Genomic DNA, 22,388 nt, shown 5'->3' with positions numbered 1-22,388 from the left:
AATGTAAAAGTGGTATTTTTACTCTGCTGGTGCAAGGACAGGTTTATTTTGAATGAAACCATAATCTCAGAATGCAATCTTCTATAATGCTGTTTTTCCAGATTTTTCTTCTTTTTTTTTTTTTTTTCCTCTAAAAGGAGAAATCTCCAAAAGCAGTAAGCCTAAACTTACCTTTCCATGATCCACTCTGGCCGAACTACTTTTTCTCCTTTCAATTCTTTTATTTTGGCATTTGGAAGATTTGTGGCAATGATGTGAGTTGTTTTTGATCTGGAATAATACACATGGTATTGGCCTCCATGCAACATCATTAGCCGTCTTAATTCATCAGCTGAGGGATCTATAAAATTAAAACCAGAAATACTCCTGTTTTGTGTCAGCAAGTACAGTAAGAAAAACAACTTTAATTGAGAAATATGATGCCATCATCAGAAAGAGTGCAAACTATTGTTTTTCTCCCGAAAAACCTTACAAGTTCTTCAAAGAACAAATCAGAAAAGCATTTCTGAAATGTAGAAAACTGTTTCTGAAGAGACTTGATTCAACATGTAAACATTCTACTTGTTATAGAGGATCCTTCCACAACATAAATGGGCTGGGGGGGGGGGGGGGGGGGGAGGGGAATACTCAAGTATATTTAATGCTAACATACATTAAAAAACAATTTACATCAGCGTAACACAAAATTAGATTAACTCACTTGCCTTTTTACCAGAGTTTGGGAGAGTAGTTTATACCCAGAAATAATAGAAAATAATTAACATCAAAAGGGTTTAGCAAAAGCACAGAACTCCTACTATACAATTTCTGATTTACTGAAGCAGTTAACTCACTTTCTTTACCAGGTTATTCTTGAATTGTTACATGGAACAGAGAATACCTTAAAAACTAACATCTCTTCTTATCCCTCAATCATGTTAAAAAGAGTACTTATTATTTTGCAAGCAGAGCTGGGGGCGGGGGGGGGGGGGGGGGGGGGGAGTTTTAGCGTTTGAAAAGCCTTTGCAATGGTGTCACACTGACACTAAAAGGTTTGGGTCAGCACAAACAATGTTTTGAAGGGTACATCTGGCTCAAGATACTAAAAAAAAATAATAAATCAATATGGGAAGGAAGAAATTTTTTTTAAAGAATACAGTTACAATTCCTTCCAGTGGCCTACTGTCAACTCTCATAATATTTCTAACACTTGATTATACCTCTAACTTTCAACTAAAAATAGCACACATTTTCTCCAAGAGTTACCTTTCATACTCCAGCCTTTTGGACAACCATCTTGTAGAGCTCTATTTAGGAACTAGCACCTTGAAGAATATGGAAATGCTAGATTTTCACTAAAGAAACTACCTGTATTAAATAACTGATTCAGATGTATTAATAGTTTAACATGTTCACCTTAACCTTTTTCAGTGTGTTTGAGCCCTGTGCTCAAACCAGTACTGCTCCAAATCATAGAAACTGTACGTGTCAGTTATATAATAGTCACAACATTCCTGGCATAGGTCCCTGAAAAAGGCTTCTGGGAAATTTCAAAAAGGTTATTAAGCTGCTTTACAGAACCCAGGAGAAATATGAATGTAAGTATGGTAGATTAAAAATCTTACTCCAGTTAACATGCACTATCAGTCCACTACAGACAATGCATATATATGTCTTACCTCTTCTCTTGTTCCTCCTTCAACTATTAATGAGTTCACTGTCTCAAGCATTATGCAACTCTGAGCAAGAAACCCCCAGTATATCCACCCAAGCATAAGTTTAATGCATACACTCCAACCATCAATAGTTTGGGAAATTAAAAAATTAATATATGTAGGAGTATGGAGGAAGTTAAAGGGTTTCATTTCATACAATAAGATTGCAGAAAGGTGGAAAGATTTACTCCTATTTCTATCAGTGACCATTCATGTAGATTTAGTAAAGTAATATTTATATTCAGAACCTAAAGCTGATTTTATGTTGAAAACCTTAATCCTGAAATACAAAGGAACATAATATACTAAACACATACAGTAATTGTTATGTATTTACTTTGCTGCAAACTGAGTTGCTGCAAACTCATGTGTTTTAGTTCTTTACTCCACTTAGGATGGTAAACAGACACTAGAACAGAACAGATCCTTAAAAAAAAAAATAAAAGCTTCACCTGTAAAGCCATTGACATAGATGGCAACTCCACTGAAGATACTTGACGAATTTCCATCCCTCTGTATGGCTGAATCTGACCGGAATTGATCCTCCAATTTCTTAACCTTTGCCGACATGTACCCACCCTAGTTTTTAAGTTAAAACAAAACAAAACCAAACCCATGATACTAGTCTTATTTTCTAACATTTACAGATAGAAACTTGACAATTTTAAGACTAGAAAGGTAAGCAGCATTCCTTCAAATTGATTTTGGTTGACATACAAAAGACATACTCTTTTTCCAAATGAAAAATAGCGAATCCTCCACCCTTAATTCTTATCTACAAGGTAACTGCATCTTGTTACCAACATGGCAGGATTTATTTCATACTTCTTTCATCTTATCCTATAAGAAAAAGATTCTATCTATATAAAAATTCTTATAGAATAAAAAGAATGAAGAAAAAAAAAAGGGAATGACGCAATTTTGGATGCTGAATTGGAGGCTCATTGCCTAAAGAAAAAATGTAAAGAATATTCATTAAGCTCCATGTATTTTCAGTTCTTAAATATATATGGGACAGTAGTATTGTAAATATTTATGTAAATTAGGTGCCTCAGTTATTGTTTGTCCCACTATATACAATGTGGTGGAGAGAGACAACCATAAATAGTTTTAAAATTACTTAGTTTAGTTTTTAAACAGTGATTTAAAGCTATTTGAGGGTCTGCGCTTATTAACAATGCAATTTAGCGGATTATTGTGAACGAAGACTTCAAAACTTGGTAATTTAAAAAATTTCTTTTGAACTTAATTATGTGTTTTCAACTGAAGCGAAAGAGTTTAATTTATAGCATACCTTTAGCATATATAACAAAACTGTAAACCCTTTTTAACCACAGTGTCATTTACCTCTTTAAAAAAAAAAAGCCACTTGCTTTTCAACATACCCATATTCCCCAGCCATCGCCATCAGCAGCCCGTTTCCGCCATCCACCCCGCCTCATACTGAAGCTTCTGCATAGAAGAACAATGCTTGATCAATTAGATGTTTACTAATACCATCAGCGGCATTTCAATGATGCATTACGGGCCATCTACAGATTATCACAAAGATTACAATTTTCAATGGGCTTCACTGAAGTATATGAGTTACACAGTTAACCCAGAAGTGAAAAATTGCATAAAAACGTAGTTCCTCAATTTTGTAGTAATGCATACTGTAGCTCCTGCTATGTATCAAAAAACCACACATGAACCTTTTGTTTTATTCGCCTAGAATACAAAAAACTCATTACAATGTTCAGTTTCCATTATGATTTATTAAATTCTTCCTGCTCATCATACATCTCTTATAAAAAAGCAGTAAAAAAAGGTTCTTAAATATAATTGCTACCGTTCATGCAAAATATTGCCCAAGTCAGGAACAAACTCTTATTTCCTATTTGATACTACCTACGTGGTGGGATGGAGGCAAACACCTCCTGGTACTCAAGACTAGATCAATTTCACCAATGGATTTACAGCTAATCATAAAGGTCCAAATACTTGTTGCTCCAATGCAATACATCACATAAAAGCAAAAAAAACCAAAGGCCATCTTATGGTCAATGAAAAGCCAGTTGTTTAAATGATCTAGTATGATCTATAGCTAGGTTTGTGATTTGTTTCTTTGGGTTTGTTTGTTTGTTTGTGTTGCTTAATAATAGATAAATAAATAAACCCAACCGGCCAAACTGCAGTTTTCCTTTATGCAAGACACTTATCCCTGGACCATGAGCTGTACACAGCAGTGTCCCCAGATGAGCTATTAGTTGGCTAGAACAGAACTGGTGGAGAGAAAAAGAAATGTTTTGGACTGTGGCCAACTGTTCACTGCACCCCAGTGATTCACATTAACTATAGCTGTTGTAACACCAATTTTAAAATATTGATTAATGATGTAGTAGGATCACGAGGTCACTGCCTGCTATTACATCTCTCACTTTCTACTCTAACCGGTTCCCTAAATAAAAACAGTTTTGCCTTTTAGGGCTATGAGCTCTTTGAGGACAGGACACTAAAACTAAAAGGAAGAAGATTTAAGTCAGTCACCTTTACTTTATTAAATATTTAACTTCTATTCCTCTACCCTCCATAAAAATACACAAAACTACAGTTAATACACAGAAGGAAGTCAACTGTTTTTTTTTTTCATCCTTGTCTGCTTTTGAGAAGATACCTATTCTCTGGACTATCCATAGCATCATCCAGTAACACAGCACACAAGCTTCACTCAGCCTCCAGCCTACCAGAAAGCACAAAGAGCTGTGGATGGAGATAACAACGCATTTTGGTCATTTTCCTATCCAGGCCTTCTACTGCACTGTTCTGGAGGCTGCCTCATTTATCACATTAAAATTTTGTTTACTCTGAACCCGGCTGAAAGTTGAATTCTAGCTTTCGTCTCTTAAATCCCTTTTGTTCTAGAGTTACCAAGCAGGCATAGTCTGAAATCCAGTTAAACCACCCTGGATTGCAGGCAAGTTTGATTACAGAACAAGCAAGACACAGCCACAGGAAAGTTTTCATAAATTATTTTCATGGAATACTGCAAATATGTCAAATTAAGCAACCATAGAATTATAGTCAAAGCAGGTATAACTACCTTGAAAAGACAAGCTTCAGTTGTATGTTTCAGGGCCTCTGCAAACACAGGACGATCATGATGCACCTGGTTCTATTCTTCTTATAGTTGCTGTAATTTGATACTTAACCTACACACGTATATAATTATGAAGATTAATCACATGTCAAGGAGATAAGCTCTACACCAACAACCAAAACAAAGCAACCCCTCTTCAGTACGTTGTATTTTCTCTCTAGGTACCTGCATTTCTTACCTGGAGACCAATTTCCAAGACACCAGGCTTTCTGAAATGAATTTTTGGTGGTTTGGATTGTATCTCATAGATACCACAGAACTCTTAAGGAGCAGTGAGAAAAATGAGAGGAGACGAGCTAGATTACCACATGAAACACAATATTGACATTTTTCCTGTAGAGGGCAGTGCATACTGGAAATGGCTAGATGGTTTCTTTTATGTGGAAAATTTGTATGTTTCCATTAGCTGAAGTCAACTGTAATTCAAATCTATCACTTCTGGCTAAGAAGTTCTTGGAGAAAACAGAAAAGTATAAGTTCAAGAAAAAAAAAAAAAGAAATGTCATCTAGTGTTTTTAGATACTATAGGTATCAGTGTATGAGCTCATAAGAGACACCATAATTTTAACTACTGATTACCCTTTCTCCTTAATAAATGTGGACAAAGTCTTAAAGGGTGGCTACAAGGACAGAAACTCTCTCTTCACAAGGAGCCATACAGAGAGGACTAGAGGCAAGGGGTACAAGTTGTACCAGGAGGGGTTTCACCTTGATGTAAGAAAGAAATTTTTTACAGTGAGAACAATCAATCACTGGAACAACCTCCCCAGTGACACAGTAAAGCCCACATCACTGGAGGTTTTCAAGCTGCAACTGAACAGGGTGCTAGATAATCTCATCCAGGCTTCCTACCCACAAAAGGTTGGACTAGATAGTCTTTTAAAGACCCTTACAATCTGGGCTGTTCTATGATTCTAAGTCTATCAAAAAGAAAATCTCATACAAAAAGAAATTCTTACTCTGAAAAAAAACCAAAGAACCTTCAAGACTGTATGAAATCAACACTGTAAGTCATCACAACATCAGTCTAACAAAGATGTTCTCTATTCCAGTCACTGAGTTCTTGAGAAGATAGGATTTGATAGGTAGTTAACTCTGACTCCTATTGTAGACAACCTCTTGCTTAAACTAAAATATCTAATGCCTGATAAACTGAAGAACTGCCTTCATGAGGGTAAGCTTTTCTGAAACCTTGAAACGCATTTAACTTTTATTCAGGACACTGGGAGGTGAGGAAGAAATATGTCTAGTCTACAAGCTGTTAGATCAGAACACCACAACCAGTGGGGCCAATCAAAATCAGAATCATGGGTATATGCCTGGTTTGATTAAAACTAGAAATCAGAAAACAAAACTACTTCAGGTAAGTGTGTTAAAAACATAACACATCAACTGCTCAAAAGTGTTCTTCCTAGAGCCTGCAAAACTAGAGAAGCTAGGCTGTAATGCCTACTTACAACATCTGATAATGATTTACCATTTCCTTGGCAGATATGATTTTTGACTCAGCCAGTCCACCTGAATTCTAAACACAGGAATTAGGAACATGGTACTTCAGTGATTACTAGATGCCTCTGGCTCAAGTCTTGAGAGTCATGGATTATTTTCTTACAGCTGATATGAAAACCCAGGAGGCTAATTTCTCCCTTTGTAGTTCCAGGAACTAAATGATGAACCAAGGTTTCAGGACTAAGGAGAATCCCCACTGCTAAAGACTTGTGCTTACAGTGAGAATTTTTCCTTGAGAATGAAGACAACCTCTACAGCTGCCTTGCTGAAACCTAAGGAACAAATAAATGTGACAATCAGAGGAAGAGTTAAGCAAGATTTGAAACATGCTTACTGGTTCATGAAATAAGAATTGTAAAGACGATACGATGCTCCCGCTATAGGAATCATGATGAAGGGGTAAGTAAGAGAAATGCTTTGTAAAGAATCCTTGAAGTGGGGGCAGTGGAAATCAAGACAGGGGACTTAAACACCCATCACAAGCAGGCCAATTTTAGACAAGAGTTCATGTTTTCTGTGATTACAGTATCTAACTTGTTTCAGAACAGTTTTCTCTGTTTTCACAAACTCAAGAGCACAAATGCACAGTGACTCAGTGAAAGTGAACCACCATAATTAACAGTTTTCAGGGTATCTCCAGAGCCTGAAAGACAACCTATAGTGACCCTTCGCCCAGAGAAAAAGCTTTTTAAATAAAACTGAAATGCTCATAGTCTGTACCTGTGAATGCAAAGAAATCTTCAACAAACTGAAACTGCACAAAAGCCTGTAAAGGTGGAAATAGTAATCCTAGGAACAGAATCCAAGTTTTCAGTGCAAGAGAAACAATGTTTCAAGGAAAAAAAAGTCAAGTTAAGAACTCCTGTGATCAAAATTAACATAATTTGGCCCTGCATCTCTTTCTAGACCACATACAAATGGTAAAACCTTACCATTGCACAAAATAGGGTTCTTTAAAATTCAAATTTCTATTGGGTGATCCTTTTCAAAACTGAAGCTAGAAGAGAAACCAAGAGTTTTTACACTTTGTAAATGACTGGTGGCTCAGAAATACTCAATGCAGCTCACTAGGAAAAGATATGTAACATCCCTTTGCACACTACTTTGGCCTAGCATCATACTTCCCAATCCACAAGCACTTCATCCTATTATTAAAGACTGTTAATCAAAGCCTACAGATCAGGTAATGGAATGAAATGTTAGGTCTACATTTTATGAATTCTATAAACACATCTGAGCGTATAGAAGAGTTGCACAGCAACTGTGAGATTTTAGATCCCCAAAAAAGGAACGTAGATGTGAATGTTGATGTTAATATTTGTTTTAATCTCATCTGTAGCACATACAGTCTGATGCAGGGAAGTTATTTCTTTAAAATACTTTAAATTCAGGATGGTGTGGTTGGAAGACAAGTGGCTTTCCATTATCTTAGGCAGTTGAGATAACACAGATAATGGAAAAAACCAGACCAAACCACAGGTATTACGGGGAAAAATGCTTGGGAGCACAGAACACAGACCTCAATGACTCTGTAAGAAGTGAATATGGATCCCGACAGGCTTTTTAATTCCAGGTCAGTACTAGTCCTGCCCAAACTTGAGTTGTCTCTGCCATACTCTTCAGCATTCCCTTTTCCAGGTATATGACGCAGAGATGTTTCTGCTGCCTCTTCAAGTAGCCAACTTGAATCTGGCAGAACATACACTTTATGGCTCTGTACTACAGGAAAGCATATGAACTATTTCCAAAGACAAAATGAGGCTGCACTGTGACTCAACAAATAACCCTGCCAAACTTGTGTCTAAATACATGGCACAAGTAACTTCTAATCCACATAATCCAATTTCGGGTAACTGAAAGCTGAGTGAAAGTATAACACACTGTAACAGCTATTTTGCATTTCTGACCAGAGTGAGCATCCTGTCAATGTCCTCTAATGCAAAAGAACTTGATTTAATTAACATATTCAAATACCACAAGCCTTATTCTTGAAGGTGTAACTCTACTGCTAACGGAAGTATGGATATCTTGGGCCACTGCTAATGAGTATCAGAATCTTTTGCTTGAACTGTAGATTGAATCCATCCCAGCTCAGCAGGGCTTAAAAGTTGTTTCCATCAAGTGGGTATTTTGTGGCCTGTTTGAGTTTCATGCATCTACATTCCAGCTCCCACATCAAACTCACCACTCTACTTGGCACTAGTCTGCAAGCTCTTTGAGGAACGAACTGTCTTACGTGTTTACACATTTCTCAGCACAAGAGAGTCCTATTCTTGGCTGAGTCTTCTGGAAAAGAGCTGCTGCTACAGGGTCTAAAGCTGTTTTCTAGCACATATTGAAAAGTTCAGAATCCAGCAAAAGAACTTAAAAAAAAAAAAAAAAAGTTCAAAAGTTTTTTCTAAGATACTCTATTTTTAAATCCCCATGATTTTGGACACTTCAGAGTCAACACTACTGTTGCATATAAAAATAAACTAATCAGTATATTGCAAAGCAACTGAATTTTATTCTAGGCAGGAAATAGTCTCAGGGTGAAGTTTCATGAGATGGTTGAGTCAACTTGATGGCTGACTGCCACCAAAAGGGATGGTTCTGCTCTTCAACCTCTGCTGGCCTAACAAGCTTTATCCCTTCTCTACACTACCTCCAAACTCACAACCCCTATGTTCATATAGGTGCTATGTGCAATTCAGCTCATTAAATCAATAGAAAATTGACATAATTTTATGGGTTAGTTTCCTGCCAGTTCAGCAAGCTGAACTGACTCACAAAAGCATCAGACAAAGCCAAAGCAGACAGGCCAGAATAGAGGAATGGATGGAACTGTTCCTTTCATTGCCAGTGGGATCTTAAGATTACCTTAGCCATTTCTAGAAACCGACTTCTAGGATCATGGCTATATCTAACTTACTGTCGTGTAAATGTGGATATGGAGTTGCAGCGAGCTAGCTACTCTTCGCCAACCAGCTCTGCTTATGTTTTCCCCCCCAATAAACAAGAGGGGTAGGCTACCTCACCTTTTCCATAGGGTAAGAGTTTTCAAAGAAAGTTACAATTGAACAGCTCCCCATCTTACACCACACATGCCAATACGGTAATCACTTCTAACTACAAGCACCTGATGTTACAGGGTCAACCAGGAAGTTCTGTTTTGCAGTTCAATCTTTGATGATATTTTAGAGCAACAGAAATGAAATGAGCTGAAGGACACTTGAAAATATCTGTCCCCCAAAACACCCAACACCACCATCATCTCCTGTGAGTAAACCTAAGAGTATAAATTAGGAAAGAACAATCATTAAGATCTTGGGAAAATTAAATATTAGACACAAAACTGTTACTGAGAATGAGAAATTTAGAAATAGTGTTTTTCTAAAATATGAACACCCATGGCATTTGCTAGAAAGGTGAAATACCATACAGCCCACATAAAGCATGGAAAAAACCAAATCCTTCAGAGTCAACTCCTTTATGTGTAGATGACTATTCTAAAACTGTCCATTTGAGCTTGACAGCAAGGAAATGATACTCTGACCTTCAATTCAATCACTCTCCCAGAATGAAACACAGGAACTCTTTGCTAAACTAATCCAGTTTCCAAACTGACTATTTTTGCAACTCCAAATGGTCTTTACTTCAGATCGGTTTACTTCAACATCAAGGACTAAATACTTTACATACAAGTGACAACTAAGAAATATACATTCCTTTTGCTGGCAAATCATCACAATGACCTAAAGCAGTTGTACAGCAGGTAACCATTTATATGAGACCTCTGCAAGACAGAAGTGTTTAGACTGTTTCACAACTGACTTGGAGTCTGGGACAGGTGATTGTTTTAATTGTCACAACTTAAGGAACCATGAGCACAAGGTACAGAAAACAGCATAACTGCACAGTCTGCACCAGCTTTGAGTAATCTGTTTCCAAGAAGATACTCTTTTTGCTTTTATACGTGGCATTTGAGATGGTTAGTTCTTTGAAAAATAGCAAGCCAGATTTGAGTTGCGACCAACTGTCAATGTTTCATTCCCCTCTAGGAATAATGCTCAGTAGCAGCTACAGTCCATTTGGAGCTTGTCACAAATAGTGGTTTAACTTGGTTGAATTTTTCTTCTGCTCACAGAAGACTCTGGCTTCAGTTTCAACATTTCTGCATTTTTTGTATAAAGTTTCCCCCCCACTCTTCAGAGTTCCTCAGTGATGAGTGGCTCTTCTTCGTAATTTTCATTGCTATATTTAACCAGCTAGCTCAATTCACTTTTTAGTTCAAATATCACCTCTTTAACTGTTCTTACTGCCACAATACACTGGCATGTTTCAGCCAACTTCATCAACTGGCTTAATTATTTCTCTTCTGCATTTACATTCCCTTGGGCTTCAACCCCAAGAGGACTTCGCACACTCACAATCTTTATGCCAGCTTCTAAATGCCTAGATTCCAGAATAAAATTCATTTAAGTAAAATCAGAATAAGAAGCACAGCTTGTGGCATTAGGACTCTCAATAGCAACATAGTGAATGGATTGTAAATCACCAAAAGGAAATTCTCTTTCTCTCTTGGACTTGAGTATCTGAAACAATAAACAAGATGAATAAGTATATGAGTTGGGTAGTCTTCCTTCAAGCTCCTATGTTTAGCTGTCTATAGTATTTGAGAACAGAGAACTGTGTTACTCTCTTCTTTGAAAAGGAAGAGTGGAATGTTCATTTTTCTACCTAACAAATCAACAGAACTTGTTTAGGAAGTTTTTAGTTTGTGCACTCCTCAGTCTGAAGACAATCCAGTCCCACAACTCACATCTTACACATGAAATGTATGTCAAGCAGTCAGGAGGTAGCATAAGTAAGCCATGATCCCTTCTCCCAAATAATGAGTTGCTGCTGCTGAATGATTTAGGACCTCCTAAGACTTCCTAGGCACAACTTAAGGAAGCGTCCTTGTAAAGCTAAAGAAAAACTGAATAAGGCAGGACAAATGGGTAAGTGGAGGTATAACAGTTCGAAAATAAATAACTGGAAAATTTTCATGAGGTGATCAAAGCAAGGAATCTGAAGACTCTGAATTTGTTAACATTGAATTCAGAGGAACTGTGCTGGTGAAAACCTCTGACACACACTATCTTCGGCTTCCCCCAGATTCCCTGGATTTCAGGCCTGCAGATTGGTGAAATCTTGTCAAAAGTGACTACATATTTTTGATTGATTGTATGTATTTGTTTGGATATACATATGTATATATATCTATGTGTGTGTTTTGTGTGCGCACACCTGTGCATGCATATACACACAAAAATCCTTATCATTGCTGCTGAACAATTTGATTGTTCACTACCCAGATTAACTGCTTTGGTAATACAGAATGGCATGGAAAAAGAATCCACTCTCTGGGCCAACGCTCTAACTAATGTAATGAGAAGGCACCACTTCTTCTCTACAAATCTTTGGGTTTTTTTTAGAAGAAGTGCCCAGGGCAGTTGTGCTTTATGCTCAAATCAATGTTATCTGTATACACGGAGCAGGTGCTGATCAGGCCAGGCTTTTCAGAGAAAAAAAGAGATAAGACATCCACTTTGCGAATCTCAAGTGGTAGCTGATGTCAGATACCGAGGACCATCTCTCTACTCACATATGGGCAGCACTAAACACGTACAGCAGCAAAACTCTAAGAACTCAAGTAACTTTACCAGCAAAAGTATTGATGATTACAGATTCAGTATTTAAATAGGTAAGATTTTCTGTTCATGGCAGCTTTTGAATGACATTACTTTATTCCAGCTGACATTGCGTAGCCAAATTCCCAAATGTTTTCCTGGATTTGCCTTTGAAATTCTCAAAGCTGCAAAATCTTTTCTGAAGTAAAATCTTTGCAAGATATGGCTTCTATGCTTAGCCTTGAAGTTTTAAGTTTCTACTCAAATTTTCTACATCTTTCGCTAGTCCATGAATATTACTTTTATCATCAACGCAGACCAACAAGATCAGGAGGAATCAGATGAAACTAGTAAATGAAGAGGTCAAAACAAATGGAAACATTTTTCATCTATTGCCTAGTTTATTTGTGGATTTCTGACACAGGACACCGAGGATGCTACAAGTTCATACAGGTTGAACAGATCAATGGAATAAAAAGCCATTAATTTTTTTTCTTTTTAAAAAAGGTAACAAACTACAGGAACTCAGAATATAAAGGCAAAGAATCTCAGTATGTTTGTTTCTTTACTATTACGTAGGTGAACTTCTGATCTGATCCAATACATTCTCAAGATTCCTCCTAGATTCAGAGGAAAGTGAAAAGATAGAGCACAGTGTTTCTGTGTTTTCCAGGAGAAACACAGTTCTAAGTTCTTAGGACAAAATAAAAATGCTCTAATTCTTTAGGATCCCTAAATAAAACTCAAATCTAAATTGCATTCTTGACCTGGAGAGGTTTTAAGTTGATATTTTAAGTGCCTCTGGTATCGAAACAACAGTGCTACACTGCTGCTTAGTGGAGACAGATCGATACAAAAAGGCTACAGAGCAAAAATGGCCTATCCCAGGCAAACGTGATGCTTGTAGAACTTAGGTTAAAAATCGACACAGAAGTTACGGGAATCATTATGGAGGGGCAACACTTGTAACTTCAAATTCCTGATTGTCCTGGTTTCAGCTGGGATAGAGTTAACTGTCTTCCTAGTAGCCGGTACAGTGCTGTTTTGAGTTCAGTATAAGAAGAATGTTGATAACACTGATGTTTTCAGTTGTTGCTCAGTAGTGTTTAGACTAAAGTCAAGGATTTTTCAGCTTCTCATGCCCAGCCAGCGAGAAAGCTGGAGAGGCACAAGAAGTTGGCACAGGACACAGCCAGGGCAGCTGACCCAAACTGGCCAAAGGGCTATTCCATACCATGTGAAGTCACATCTAGTATATAAACTGGAGGGAGTGGGGATGGGGAATCGCCACTCAGGGACTGGCGGGGTGTTGGTTGGCGGGGTGGTGAGCAATTGCACTGCGCATCGTTTGTACATTCCAATCCTTTTATTACTACTGTTGTCATTTTATTAGTGCTATCATTATTGGTTTCTTCTTTTCTGTTCTATTAAACCATTCTTATCGCAACGCACGGATTTTGCTTCTTTTCCCGATTTTCTCCCCCATCCCAACTGGGGCGGGGCAGGGGGGGAGCGAGTGAGCGATTACATGGTGTTTAGCTGCTGGCTGGGGTTAAACCACGACACTGATCAGCCAGCAATTAGTGAAAAGTCATTACCCCTACCTCTTCCCCAGTATTGTTTTGTAAGAGGATTCTTGGAACTGCTTACCAAATAATGCAATTGCAGCATGGAAATCTAGGAAATAGTGACTGAAAAGCCAGTCTTTCCAGTTTCCCTATGCTCTAACGTTTCCTGAAAACAACAGGCAGATTCAGAAACGAGGAACAATATCCTTTCAATAGAGACCATTATTTTAGTTCTTTACTTCAAGTGGGAGTTGCATTCATAAGCACAAAATGGTAAAACACATTCACTCTACTTGGTTAAATGCACAAACCATTTACCTTACATGCCATGGGGTCATGGGCTTTCCTATTTGTAAGAATTATCAGCAATTTCATGGCTTCCTTTAAACAGCAACAGCTCCTAGGTTTCCAAAAGAATGTAAGTGGAGTACAACCATTTGTCCAAGATGCTGACTCATCATGCCCTGGACTAACAGCTGATCTGAGTCACCTCAAAAAGATGAAGTCATGAACATTGTCGACAGAATGTTATTTTGCTTTGGATATTCACTGACAACTAAAACCTGACCAAAAATGTTGGCAACAGTCCCCAGGATCCTGCCAAAATACACCGCATACCTCACCATGCCAGAATGTTGCCAATCTCCAAGTCAATGTGGAAAAACCTTAGAGCAGTTCTCAACCCTACACTGCGCAGCTTCAGCACTACTTTCATGTTTGGCATTCAAACCAATCCACCTGCATTTGCAAGAATGACTCTGCAAGGTACCTGAGCAGTGCCTTCTCCTAAGCAAAATTAGCTTTATCTTTTTCAGGACTATTTACTTTCATAAATCAAGAAGCTGAAAAGGTCTGTGTGAATTCAAGCAAACAAATAAGGAAGTTACAACCAATAACTCCCTTACGTTGGGATTTGGTCGAAGTATTTACAGATAGCTGGGAACAGAAAGCAAAACCAACACAGAAGTGTTGGCTACAATACAGCTAAGCTTTAAGCTTTACTTATGCAAGCAACTAAATTTCAAACCACCAGCTTCAGCAGTACTAAATAGGTAGAATACCAGTTGGGAGAGCTGAAGCTTTGAGATAGGAAAGGAGTTCCCCCCACCCCAAAAAAAAAAAAAAAAAAAAAAAAAAAAAGGAATTTACAACTATCCTTTCTATGGGTATACCAAACTAAAAGTATCTCCTAGATTAATTTAACAGTCAGATTCCTTTACTACAGCAGCAGCAGTCCTTCAGTAAGTTTTGAAAATACAAGTCACAGGAATGGTAGTTATCATCACAGCCCAGAATTTAAAGCTGTTCTACACACTCACCTCTCTTCCACTGAAGAGTGAGAAAGAACGGTTTCCTAATTCTATCTTATGAGCACCTGTTACTCCACATAAAATGCAGAAGTGGGGGAACCACAGACATGGGAGGCCCTCCTCCCTAAAACCATTTGTGTCTCCAATTAAAATGCTGTCTGGTTTCCACAACAGAGCAGAAAGCTGCTCTCGGGGAGAAGCACTGCACAAATTCATCTCTTAAAAAAAGACACTTCCACAAGTATACTGTATTACACGTTTGAGAATTCCTCACGCTTTTTTGCACTCACTTAGATTTGCTCTCTTACTTCCAACTTTCTTTATAACTCCATGGCCACTCTCATTTCTATTTGCTCCCAGTTTGTCCCCATTTTGCTACGCTTAGGTAAACACATGGCACTATCACCAAATTAATCTACATTGTATTCTTGAGGGAGGGCTTCAACATTTGGATATTTAGCTCCCTTGTTACATCTATACTAGGCAAACATGCTGCTAAGAGCTGACAGAGATCTCAGCGATAATAATATACACCTTTAATTAAAACAGAAAAATGTTCAATACAAAATAGTCATTCTTCATGAAATAAACAATAGCTAACAAATTAAATGGGGAAAGCACACAGCAGGGTCAGGCAAGTTATTCTTTTCCTGCTTGTCCTAAACAACTGATTTATTAAAAAAAAAAAAAGTCTGTGTAATCATATTAATTTTTTCTACCTACTCAAAACCAGGTTTCGTGTTTGAATCATTCTTACTTTTTTTTTTTGATCTCTCTAAAAACAAAAAGGGATGGTAGAAAGACTGAAAATCTGCCATGAAACTTCTTTAAAAAAGACATCTGGGTTAAGGGATCAGAAAAGACTAATCAAAATCAGCACTCAGTTACAACACGCTATCGCTGCATCAGAACAGGCTGTGACTAAGTGTACATACATACTACCCAGAAAGATGGACTGGTGCTATGTTTGAAAGGCCAATTACTGAATAATGTATTGAACACACGTATACTGTACACAGAAAAATGTACAATCAGTTTACTATTGAGGCTTGAAATATGCTAAGGTATTTTTCCTGTTAGAGCTTTACTTTTAAAACAATCTTTCTTCAAGTAGTTAAACCTCAGTGAGTCACAAGGCAGGTGTCTGCACTGTGCCTCTACTAATACTGTCCTACCAATGACCTCCAGTCTGACAGTTTGGGATTATTTTACTAACAGGTATTTGGTACATTGTCCAGTGGAAGAAATGGACTGAATGGAAGACCAATATGGTGGGAATAGGTAATAACTACACGCTTGAGACAAGATGGCAAAGAATTTGTCAGACATTTAGATTTCTGTATTAAATACCATAAACCTTAGTAAGACAGGACTGTTCCAGAAATAAACTTTAACTATAACCTTTTGCAGCTAATGGTAATTAGGCAACTGCTTAAAACAGTTCTATCTGAGCAAGAATAGCATCTAAATGAATAAAGAATTCAGACTGTAAAATTACAATCCCCTGTTTTTGCTTCTTCGGACTACAGTATCAAATCTGAGATTGGACCTGGATTTTAAACCAAGACGCAGAACAAACATTAACTCATCCTTTCATGAAGAAAAATCTCTGATTAACACAAGCAGAGTATTCACAGCCCTGACATTTTGAAGACTTTAACACTAATTTTAAAGCATCAGAAATAACGGAATATTACAGCACACAACACACAGATTTTCTACCAAAAGATCACGTGCTTCTGATATTATCTTTCTCTCCCTTCTTAAGGTTAACATGCCATTACCCCGCATCTCTGCCATTACCGCCCATCTCTCATCAGGGGCTTTTTGCTTAGTATCACAGGTCAAGTCAGCGGTAACCGTATAGCAAAATGCATCAACATTAGGCGGGGAAGGGCTGAAGAAGCACCGGCGAACACATTTCTCCCTCTGTGTTTGTAAGCACAGGCTTACTTATCAAGCAGAGGTCCTCCTCCTTTTCCGCACACTGGGTACATCCAGCACTATTGCTCAGCAAATACAACTTGTGACAAAACGCGACGGAAAACCGCAGACAGATACACGCTGCTACAAGCCGAGTGCCACGGCGCAATGGTGTGTTCAAGAGGGCAAGGCTGCACCAGGGCTTGGGCTCTCCTCCTCCAACCTCATTCCCTGCAATGACCCCTTAGCCGGCAAAACGCTCGCAGCATCGCTCCGGCTCTGCCTCGGGAACCGTGTTGTGTCTGAGGCGCAGGCCCCATGTGACACGCGCCGACTGACACACGCACACACGCACACACAGGTGCCGTGGCTGGCGGGGGAGGGGATGGCGGCGAGCGGGGCTGCCCGACCCAGACAGACACACACCTGGCACACCCAAGGCAACTTGCAGTAGAGAGAGAGAGCGCGCGCGCGCGCCCCCGCCCAGGGGTCCGGCCCCCTCGTCCCTTCTCCCCCCCCCCCCCCCTCCGCGCGCACACCCTCCCGCCCGCGCGGGCAAAGCGGGGCTGAGCAAGGCCCCCGCGCCGGTTACATAACCCCGCGCGCCGCCGCCGCCGCCGCCCCCCTCCTCCTCCTCCCACCCGCCCCGCGCTGGGGAAGAGCTGCGGCGGGGAGAAGGAGGGGGAGAACCAGGCCGCGGGCCCAGGGAGGGGCTGAGGCAGGGCAGGGGCTGCGGCGGGCCCCGCGGCTCCCTCAGGCTCCCCCTTCCTTCCTTCCTTCCTTCACCCCCGCCGCCGCCACCACCACCCCCCCCCACCACCACCCCCGCCTCCCCGAGCTGCCCCCCGCACGCGCGCACGGGGGCGCGCTCGCGAGCGCCGGGCGGCCATGGGGGTCGGGGGCCGCCGCGCTGCGAGCAGGAGGAGGAGAAGGGGGGGGGGGGGAAGGCGCCCGCTCCGGCAGCCCCCCCCCCCCCGCACCCCCCCGCCGCCGCCGCCGCCGCTCACCTTTTGCTGCGTCCCAGACGCACATTCCCGGGGCGCCGCCGCCGCCTGCCCTGCCGGGCCGTGTGGGGGCTTCACATCGCGACTCCCCCCCGCACGGACGCAAGCAACCACCGCCTCCTGCCCGCCTTCTTCCTCCTCCTCCTCCCCAGCTCTCAGCCCCGGCCGCGGTCTCTCTCTCTCCCCCTCCCTCCCTCTCTCTCTTCCCCCCTCTTCCTTCCTTCCTTCCTTCCTCCCTCCCTCTCTTCCCCCTCCTTTTCCTCCCCCCTCTCGGTGTCCCCAGCAGCAGCCCCTCCTCCCCCCGCCCTTCCTGCGAGCGCGTCACGAGAGAGTCTCGCGCCACCAACCGCCGCTCGGTCAACAAGCGGCGCGCGCGCCGCGCCAGGCCGGGCAAGCCAGGCCAGCCCGCCCGCCCGCCCCCGGGGCGCCCCCTAGCGGCTCTGCGCCCCGCGGAAAGTCGCGTGCGGCGCCACCGCCGCTGGCGCCGGAGAGGGCTGGGGAGCGCTCACACCGGGGCACGTGACAGCGGGGAGGGGAGAGGAGGGGCGGGGCGGGGCGGGCGCCAGCAGCTCGCGCGCCTCTCCGGTTCCCCCCCCTTCCTCCCCTCCCCTCGCCTGGGTGGGCTGCGGAAGGGCGCGGGGTGGCGGCGCCCCCTGGCGGCCCGACGGGTGCACCGCAACGGCGGGGTCCGGCGCAGCGGCGACGCGGGCGGACATTTCACACCGGGACGGGACGGGACCGGAGAGGATCATTGTGCCGAGCGTAGCCCGGCCCTCCCGCTTCCGTGGGCCGCCGGGAGCCATCGGCAGGGCGGCCGCGTCTCCCGTAAGCGCAGCAAGGCGGCGGCGGCGGGCAGGACCCGGTGAGGGCGGGCGGCCTGCGGGGAGAGGGCTGGCAGGTCTGCTGCTCCCGGCAGGGGCAGGGCCCGCCTGCCTGGGGCCGGCAGCGGAGGGGGCCCCCCCCGCCTTCCGCCGCCCGTTGCTGGTCCCGGTGCTGCCGAGTCGGGTTGCGGCGGCGGCACTTCTGGCGCCCGCCCCCGCCAGCCTCCAGCCGCGCCTCGGGCTGGGCCCTCCGGCGGGGCCTGCGCTAGGCCGGCCCTGCAGCGTCCCCCTCCCGACCGGGGCCCTTGGAGCGGCTGGCGGGGATCACGGCCCGGCCCGGCCCCTGCCCTGGCTGGGTCCTGGTGGCTGAGCCAGGTCCAGGCCTCCCCAGCCTCGCACTGGAAGGGGTTTCTCCCCCAGGAAAAGGGGCTGCTCCTTCCCCTCGCTCGCTGGGGACGAGAGTAACACCCACTGGCTCCTCACACGTGATTCTGCATTTTTAATTAGCCAGGTTTCCGAAAGAAGTGCAACGGTGCTACCTGCTCTTCCCTGCTAACTTTAAAATCCAGCGGCCGTTTCAGCCCAGTTTGACAAAGGGATCTCAGCCTCAACAATGTGAAGCTTTGCCAGTTTCGTTAGAAAGAGCAGCAGTGAGGTAGCATGAGGTAACTGACTCGCTGAGCTTTCTAGCACCAGCCGTCACGCTCTCGTGGCAAACCAGTCACAGCCTGTGTGGGCCCTCCTCCAGTTCTTCCCCAGGTACAGCTCATGGGAGAGCATTGGGGATACTGTGAAGTGTATCTGTGGGGAGGCTGGAAAGAGGGGAAGACCAGTTCTGGGGGGAAAGGCAAAGGGTATGTGGGGATCCTTGTATAGGAAAGTGGGTGTTGCTGTGGTATGGAATGTAGGGGAAATAAGACACAAATCCGTAGGAAACCAGGCCTTATTAGTTGTGCTACTTACAGAAAACTTGTTAGTTACCAAGTTACCTGTTCTAATTCTGTTATTTGCAGTGCGTTTTATAAATAGAAAATAGTCCCAGTCCTACAACTTGTCGTGGTTTAACCCCAGCCAGCAACTAAGCACCACGCAGCCACTCACTCACTTCCCCCCCTGACCCCCCCCAGTTGGGATGGGGGAGAAAATCGGGAAAAGAAGTAAAACTCGTGGGTTGCGATAAGAATGGTTAGAGAAGAACAGAAGAGAAGAAACTAATAATGATAACACTAATAAAATGACAACAGTAATAATAAAAGGATTGGAATGTACAAGTGATGCACAGTGAAATTGCTCACCACCTGCCGATTGACACCTAGTTAGTCCCTGAGCGGTGATCCCCCACCCCCACTCCCCACAGTTTATATACTACATGTGACATCACATGGTATGGAATAGCCCTTTGGCCAGTTTGGGTCAGCTGCCCTGTCTGTGTCCTGTGCCAACTTCTTGTGCCTCTCCAGCTTTCTCGCTGGCTGGGCATGAGAAGCTGAAAAATCCTTGAGTTTAGACTAAACATTACTTAGCAACAACTGAAAACATCAGTGTTATCAACATTCTTCTCATACTGAACTCAAAACATAGCACTCTACTGGCTACTAGGAAGACGTTTAACTCTATCCCAGCTGAAACCAGGACAAACTGTATCCACTTAGATCTGCTAGGAGCCCACATTGATACTGGGCAACAGTACAGTGTGGCTAGAAGCACATAAGTCCACCCACATGCACCCAGTACCAGGGATGAAGCTGTACATGTCTCTCTCGGTAAGAAAAGTGCTTATGTGGAACCTTCTTTTCTCCACCTGCATTGCTGGAGCAGAGGAACACTTGTCCTGTTCTGTGAAAAATGTTACAACTTCAAGTATTTCCGTGCTCTGCACAGTGATAAAACCAAAACCTTTATGAACATCCAGACTTTTCCCCATAGCTAGTTCCATACTGCTCAAGGTATCCAGGTAGGATAAGGAAAAGTCAAGTTCAGGTCTACCTAGGTCAGTTGACCATCAGCTAATTTAGCCAGGATGTGGTTTCCTCATTTCACTTAGAAAAATATTTATAGGAAACCTCTTCACACCTTCATGAGAAAACCCCAAATACTTGTGTTTGACTCAGTATTTTAATGAAACTCATCTTCAAAACGGGGGTGTTCCCTGCCAGCGGGAAGCACTAACTAGAGTTTTGACCAGCTTTAGCCTGTTAAATTTTTTGAGACATTGTAGCTGGCTGCTTTCTGTCTAATTTTCATCGGCAGTTACATTACCTGAAAAAAAAGGTTCTGAAAACACTTTGTTCAGAAAAGATATGTTATCTAAAATATATCCATTTTACTGGGCCAGCATTTTCCAGTTTTGCTGAGAAATGCCTCTACCAATCTCAGTCCTTGCCAGTCTGGAGCAAACTAACTGTTAAAAGTACTGCGTGACTGGATGTGTGTGTTATTTTTTTCCTTACAGAGCTATTTCTCTAGGGGGCAGTTGTGGAGCAGAAAGGCAGAAAGACAAGTGGAATAGGGATTAATTTAGGTTAGCAAGAACAGCTTTAAAATGGTTAGTCAATGATTATATTTTATTTTTAAATAGAAGCTGACATATAAGCAAATTATAAGAGGAGCCAACAATTATTTAGAGAGGCATGTGGGGACAACTATTTTCTTTTGTGAAGTAAAGCTTGGGTAAGAGTTAACAGTGAAAAAGCCTGAAGTAGCCATCCTGTACTTTCAGCAAAGATTACATGCAATTAGTTAAAATAGGCCAATATTAGTTTAAGAAGAAACAGAAAAAGGAAAGGAATTAAGATTAAAAATGGGAAAGTTTAGGAAAAGGACCAAATATTAACATGAGTAAATGATCATCTATGTCTTGTAAAGCCCTCGTGTTGCAATGCATCAGCACCAGCCTGCTCCTGAGCTGACAGAGAAACATCTTAGGTTACAGCAGCCAGATTGGGAACTGGGTCATATGCTTATTCATTGGTAAATATTTACAGGGTGAAGCCTGGCTCAAAGTGTGCTGACTTCAGTAAAAGCATTCTTGCTGTCTTCACCGCGTTTGGAATCAAATCTGGGGCTGGGGAGAGAGGCACTTTATGTACGGGCCTCCCTTCAGCGGGGCTACGGTCTTAGCTGGGGCATCTCAATGAGGTAAGCGTTATTGTTGAGCAACCTTTACCTGTAAATCCCACTTCCTGAGTCAAAATCTGCTCCAACGTACAAAAAGTACATCTGATGTAATTCCAGTAACTTCAGCACAAAGGAATTTCCAGGTGAAATACGAGAGGCTCTGCATCGTGCTACTTGCAGCCTAATATGGGAGACATGACCGAACAGTGATTGTGGCTGCTATGGCCTCTGAAGGCTGCTGTCGTAAATATAGAATAACCCTGGGTCTCTCATCGTCAGAAAAGGCATATAAAGCCACTGACGGAAGATCCCTCACCATGCTGATACTTCTCTGTGTTCCTTCTAGTCTCATGCATCTCCCAGAGTGATCTCGGGCTGTCATAGTACCTATAAACACCGGGGCCAACAGAGAGCCAAACTTTTGCTATTCTACAGAGAAAGGAGAAAAAATAGCATTGTCTGTTCCATTGCTTGCTATGTTGCTGGTCTGGAGGTAGCTTAAGGAGAAAAGCACTCCCAATTGCTTGAGTCTACTAGATCCAAGCTGGTCATAGAGTAAAAGAAGGCTCAGTAACGTGAAGCTGACAACCCGTTGCTGCTCTCCGATTTTTTCCATACCAGTCACCGGCCTGCAGCTTCTGCAGCTCTT

The 22,388-nt window shown here is 42.3% G+C and overlaps 1 protein-coding gene across 7 annotated transcripts in view; it reads right to left on the bottom strand.

Moving 5' to 3' along the window:
• REV1 (REV1 DNA directed polymerase) overlaps window positions 1-18,084 on the bottom strand; it is a 63,392-nt gene extending 45,308 nt beyond the window's left edge. For 2 of the 7 annotated variants that reach the window (XM_049834590.1, XM_049834589.1), the window contains exons 1-4: window positions 4,777-17,303; window positions 3,080-3,146; window positions 2,147-2,273; window positions 172-340 (exon numbers count right to left, since the gene is read on the bottom strand). In XM_049834590.1, coding sequence (XP_049690547.1) covers window positions 172-340; window positions 2,147-2,273; window positions 3,080-3,136 — 353 coding nt within the window. In that variant the 5' untranslated portion in view covers window positions 3,137-3,146; window positions 4,777-17,303. Of the gene's footprint in view, window positions 1-171; window positions 341-2,146; window positions 2,274-3,079; window positions 3,147-4,776; window positions 17,304-17,804 lie in introns of those variants that run through there. The other 5 variants (XM_049834585.1, XM_049834588.1, XM_049834586.1 and 2 more) reach the window with 5 other exon arrangements.
• Between the last annotated feature and the right edge of the window lie 4,304 nt (window positions 18,085-22,388).

This window comes from Accipiter gentilis, chromosome 31, assembly GCF_929443795.1.
Source record: "Accipiter gentilis chromosome 31, bAccGen1.1, whole genome shotgun sequence".
NCBI classification, from domain to species: domain Eukaryota; kingdom Metazoa; phylum Chordata; class Aves; order Accipitriformes; family Accipitridae; genus Astur; species Astur gentilis.
The sequence above is the reverse complement of the archived record's forward strand: the minus strand, read 5'-3'. Positions and strand labels throughout refer to the sequence as shown.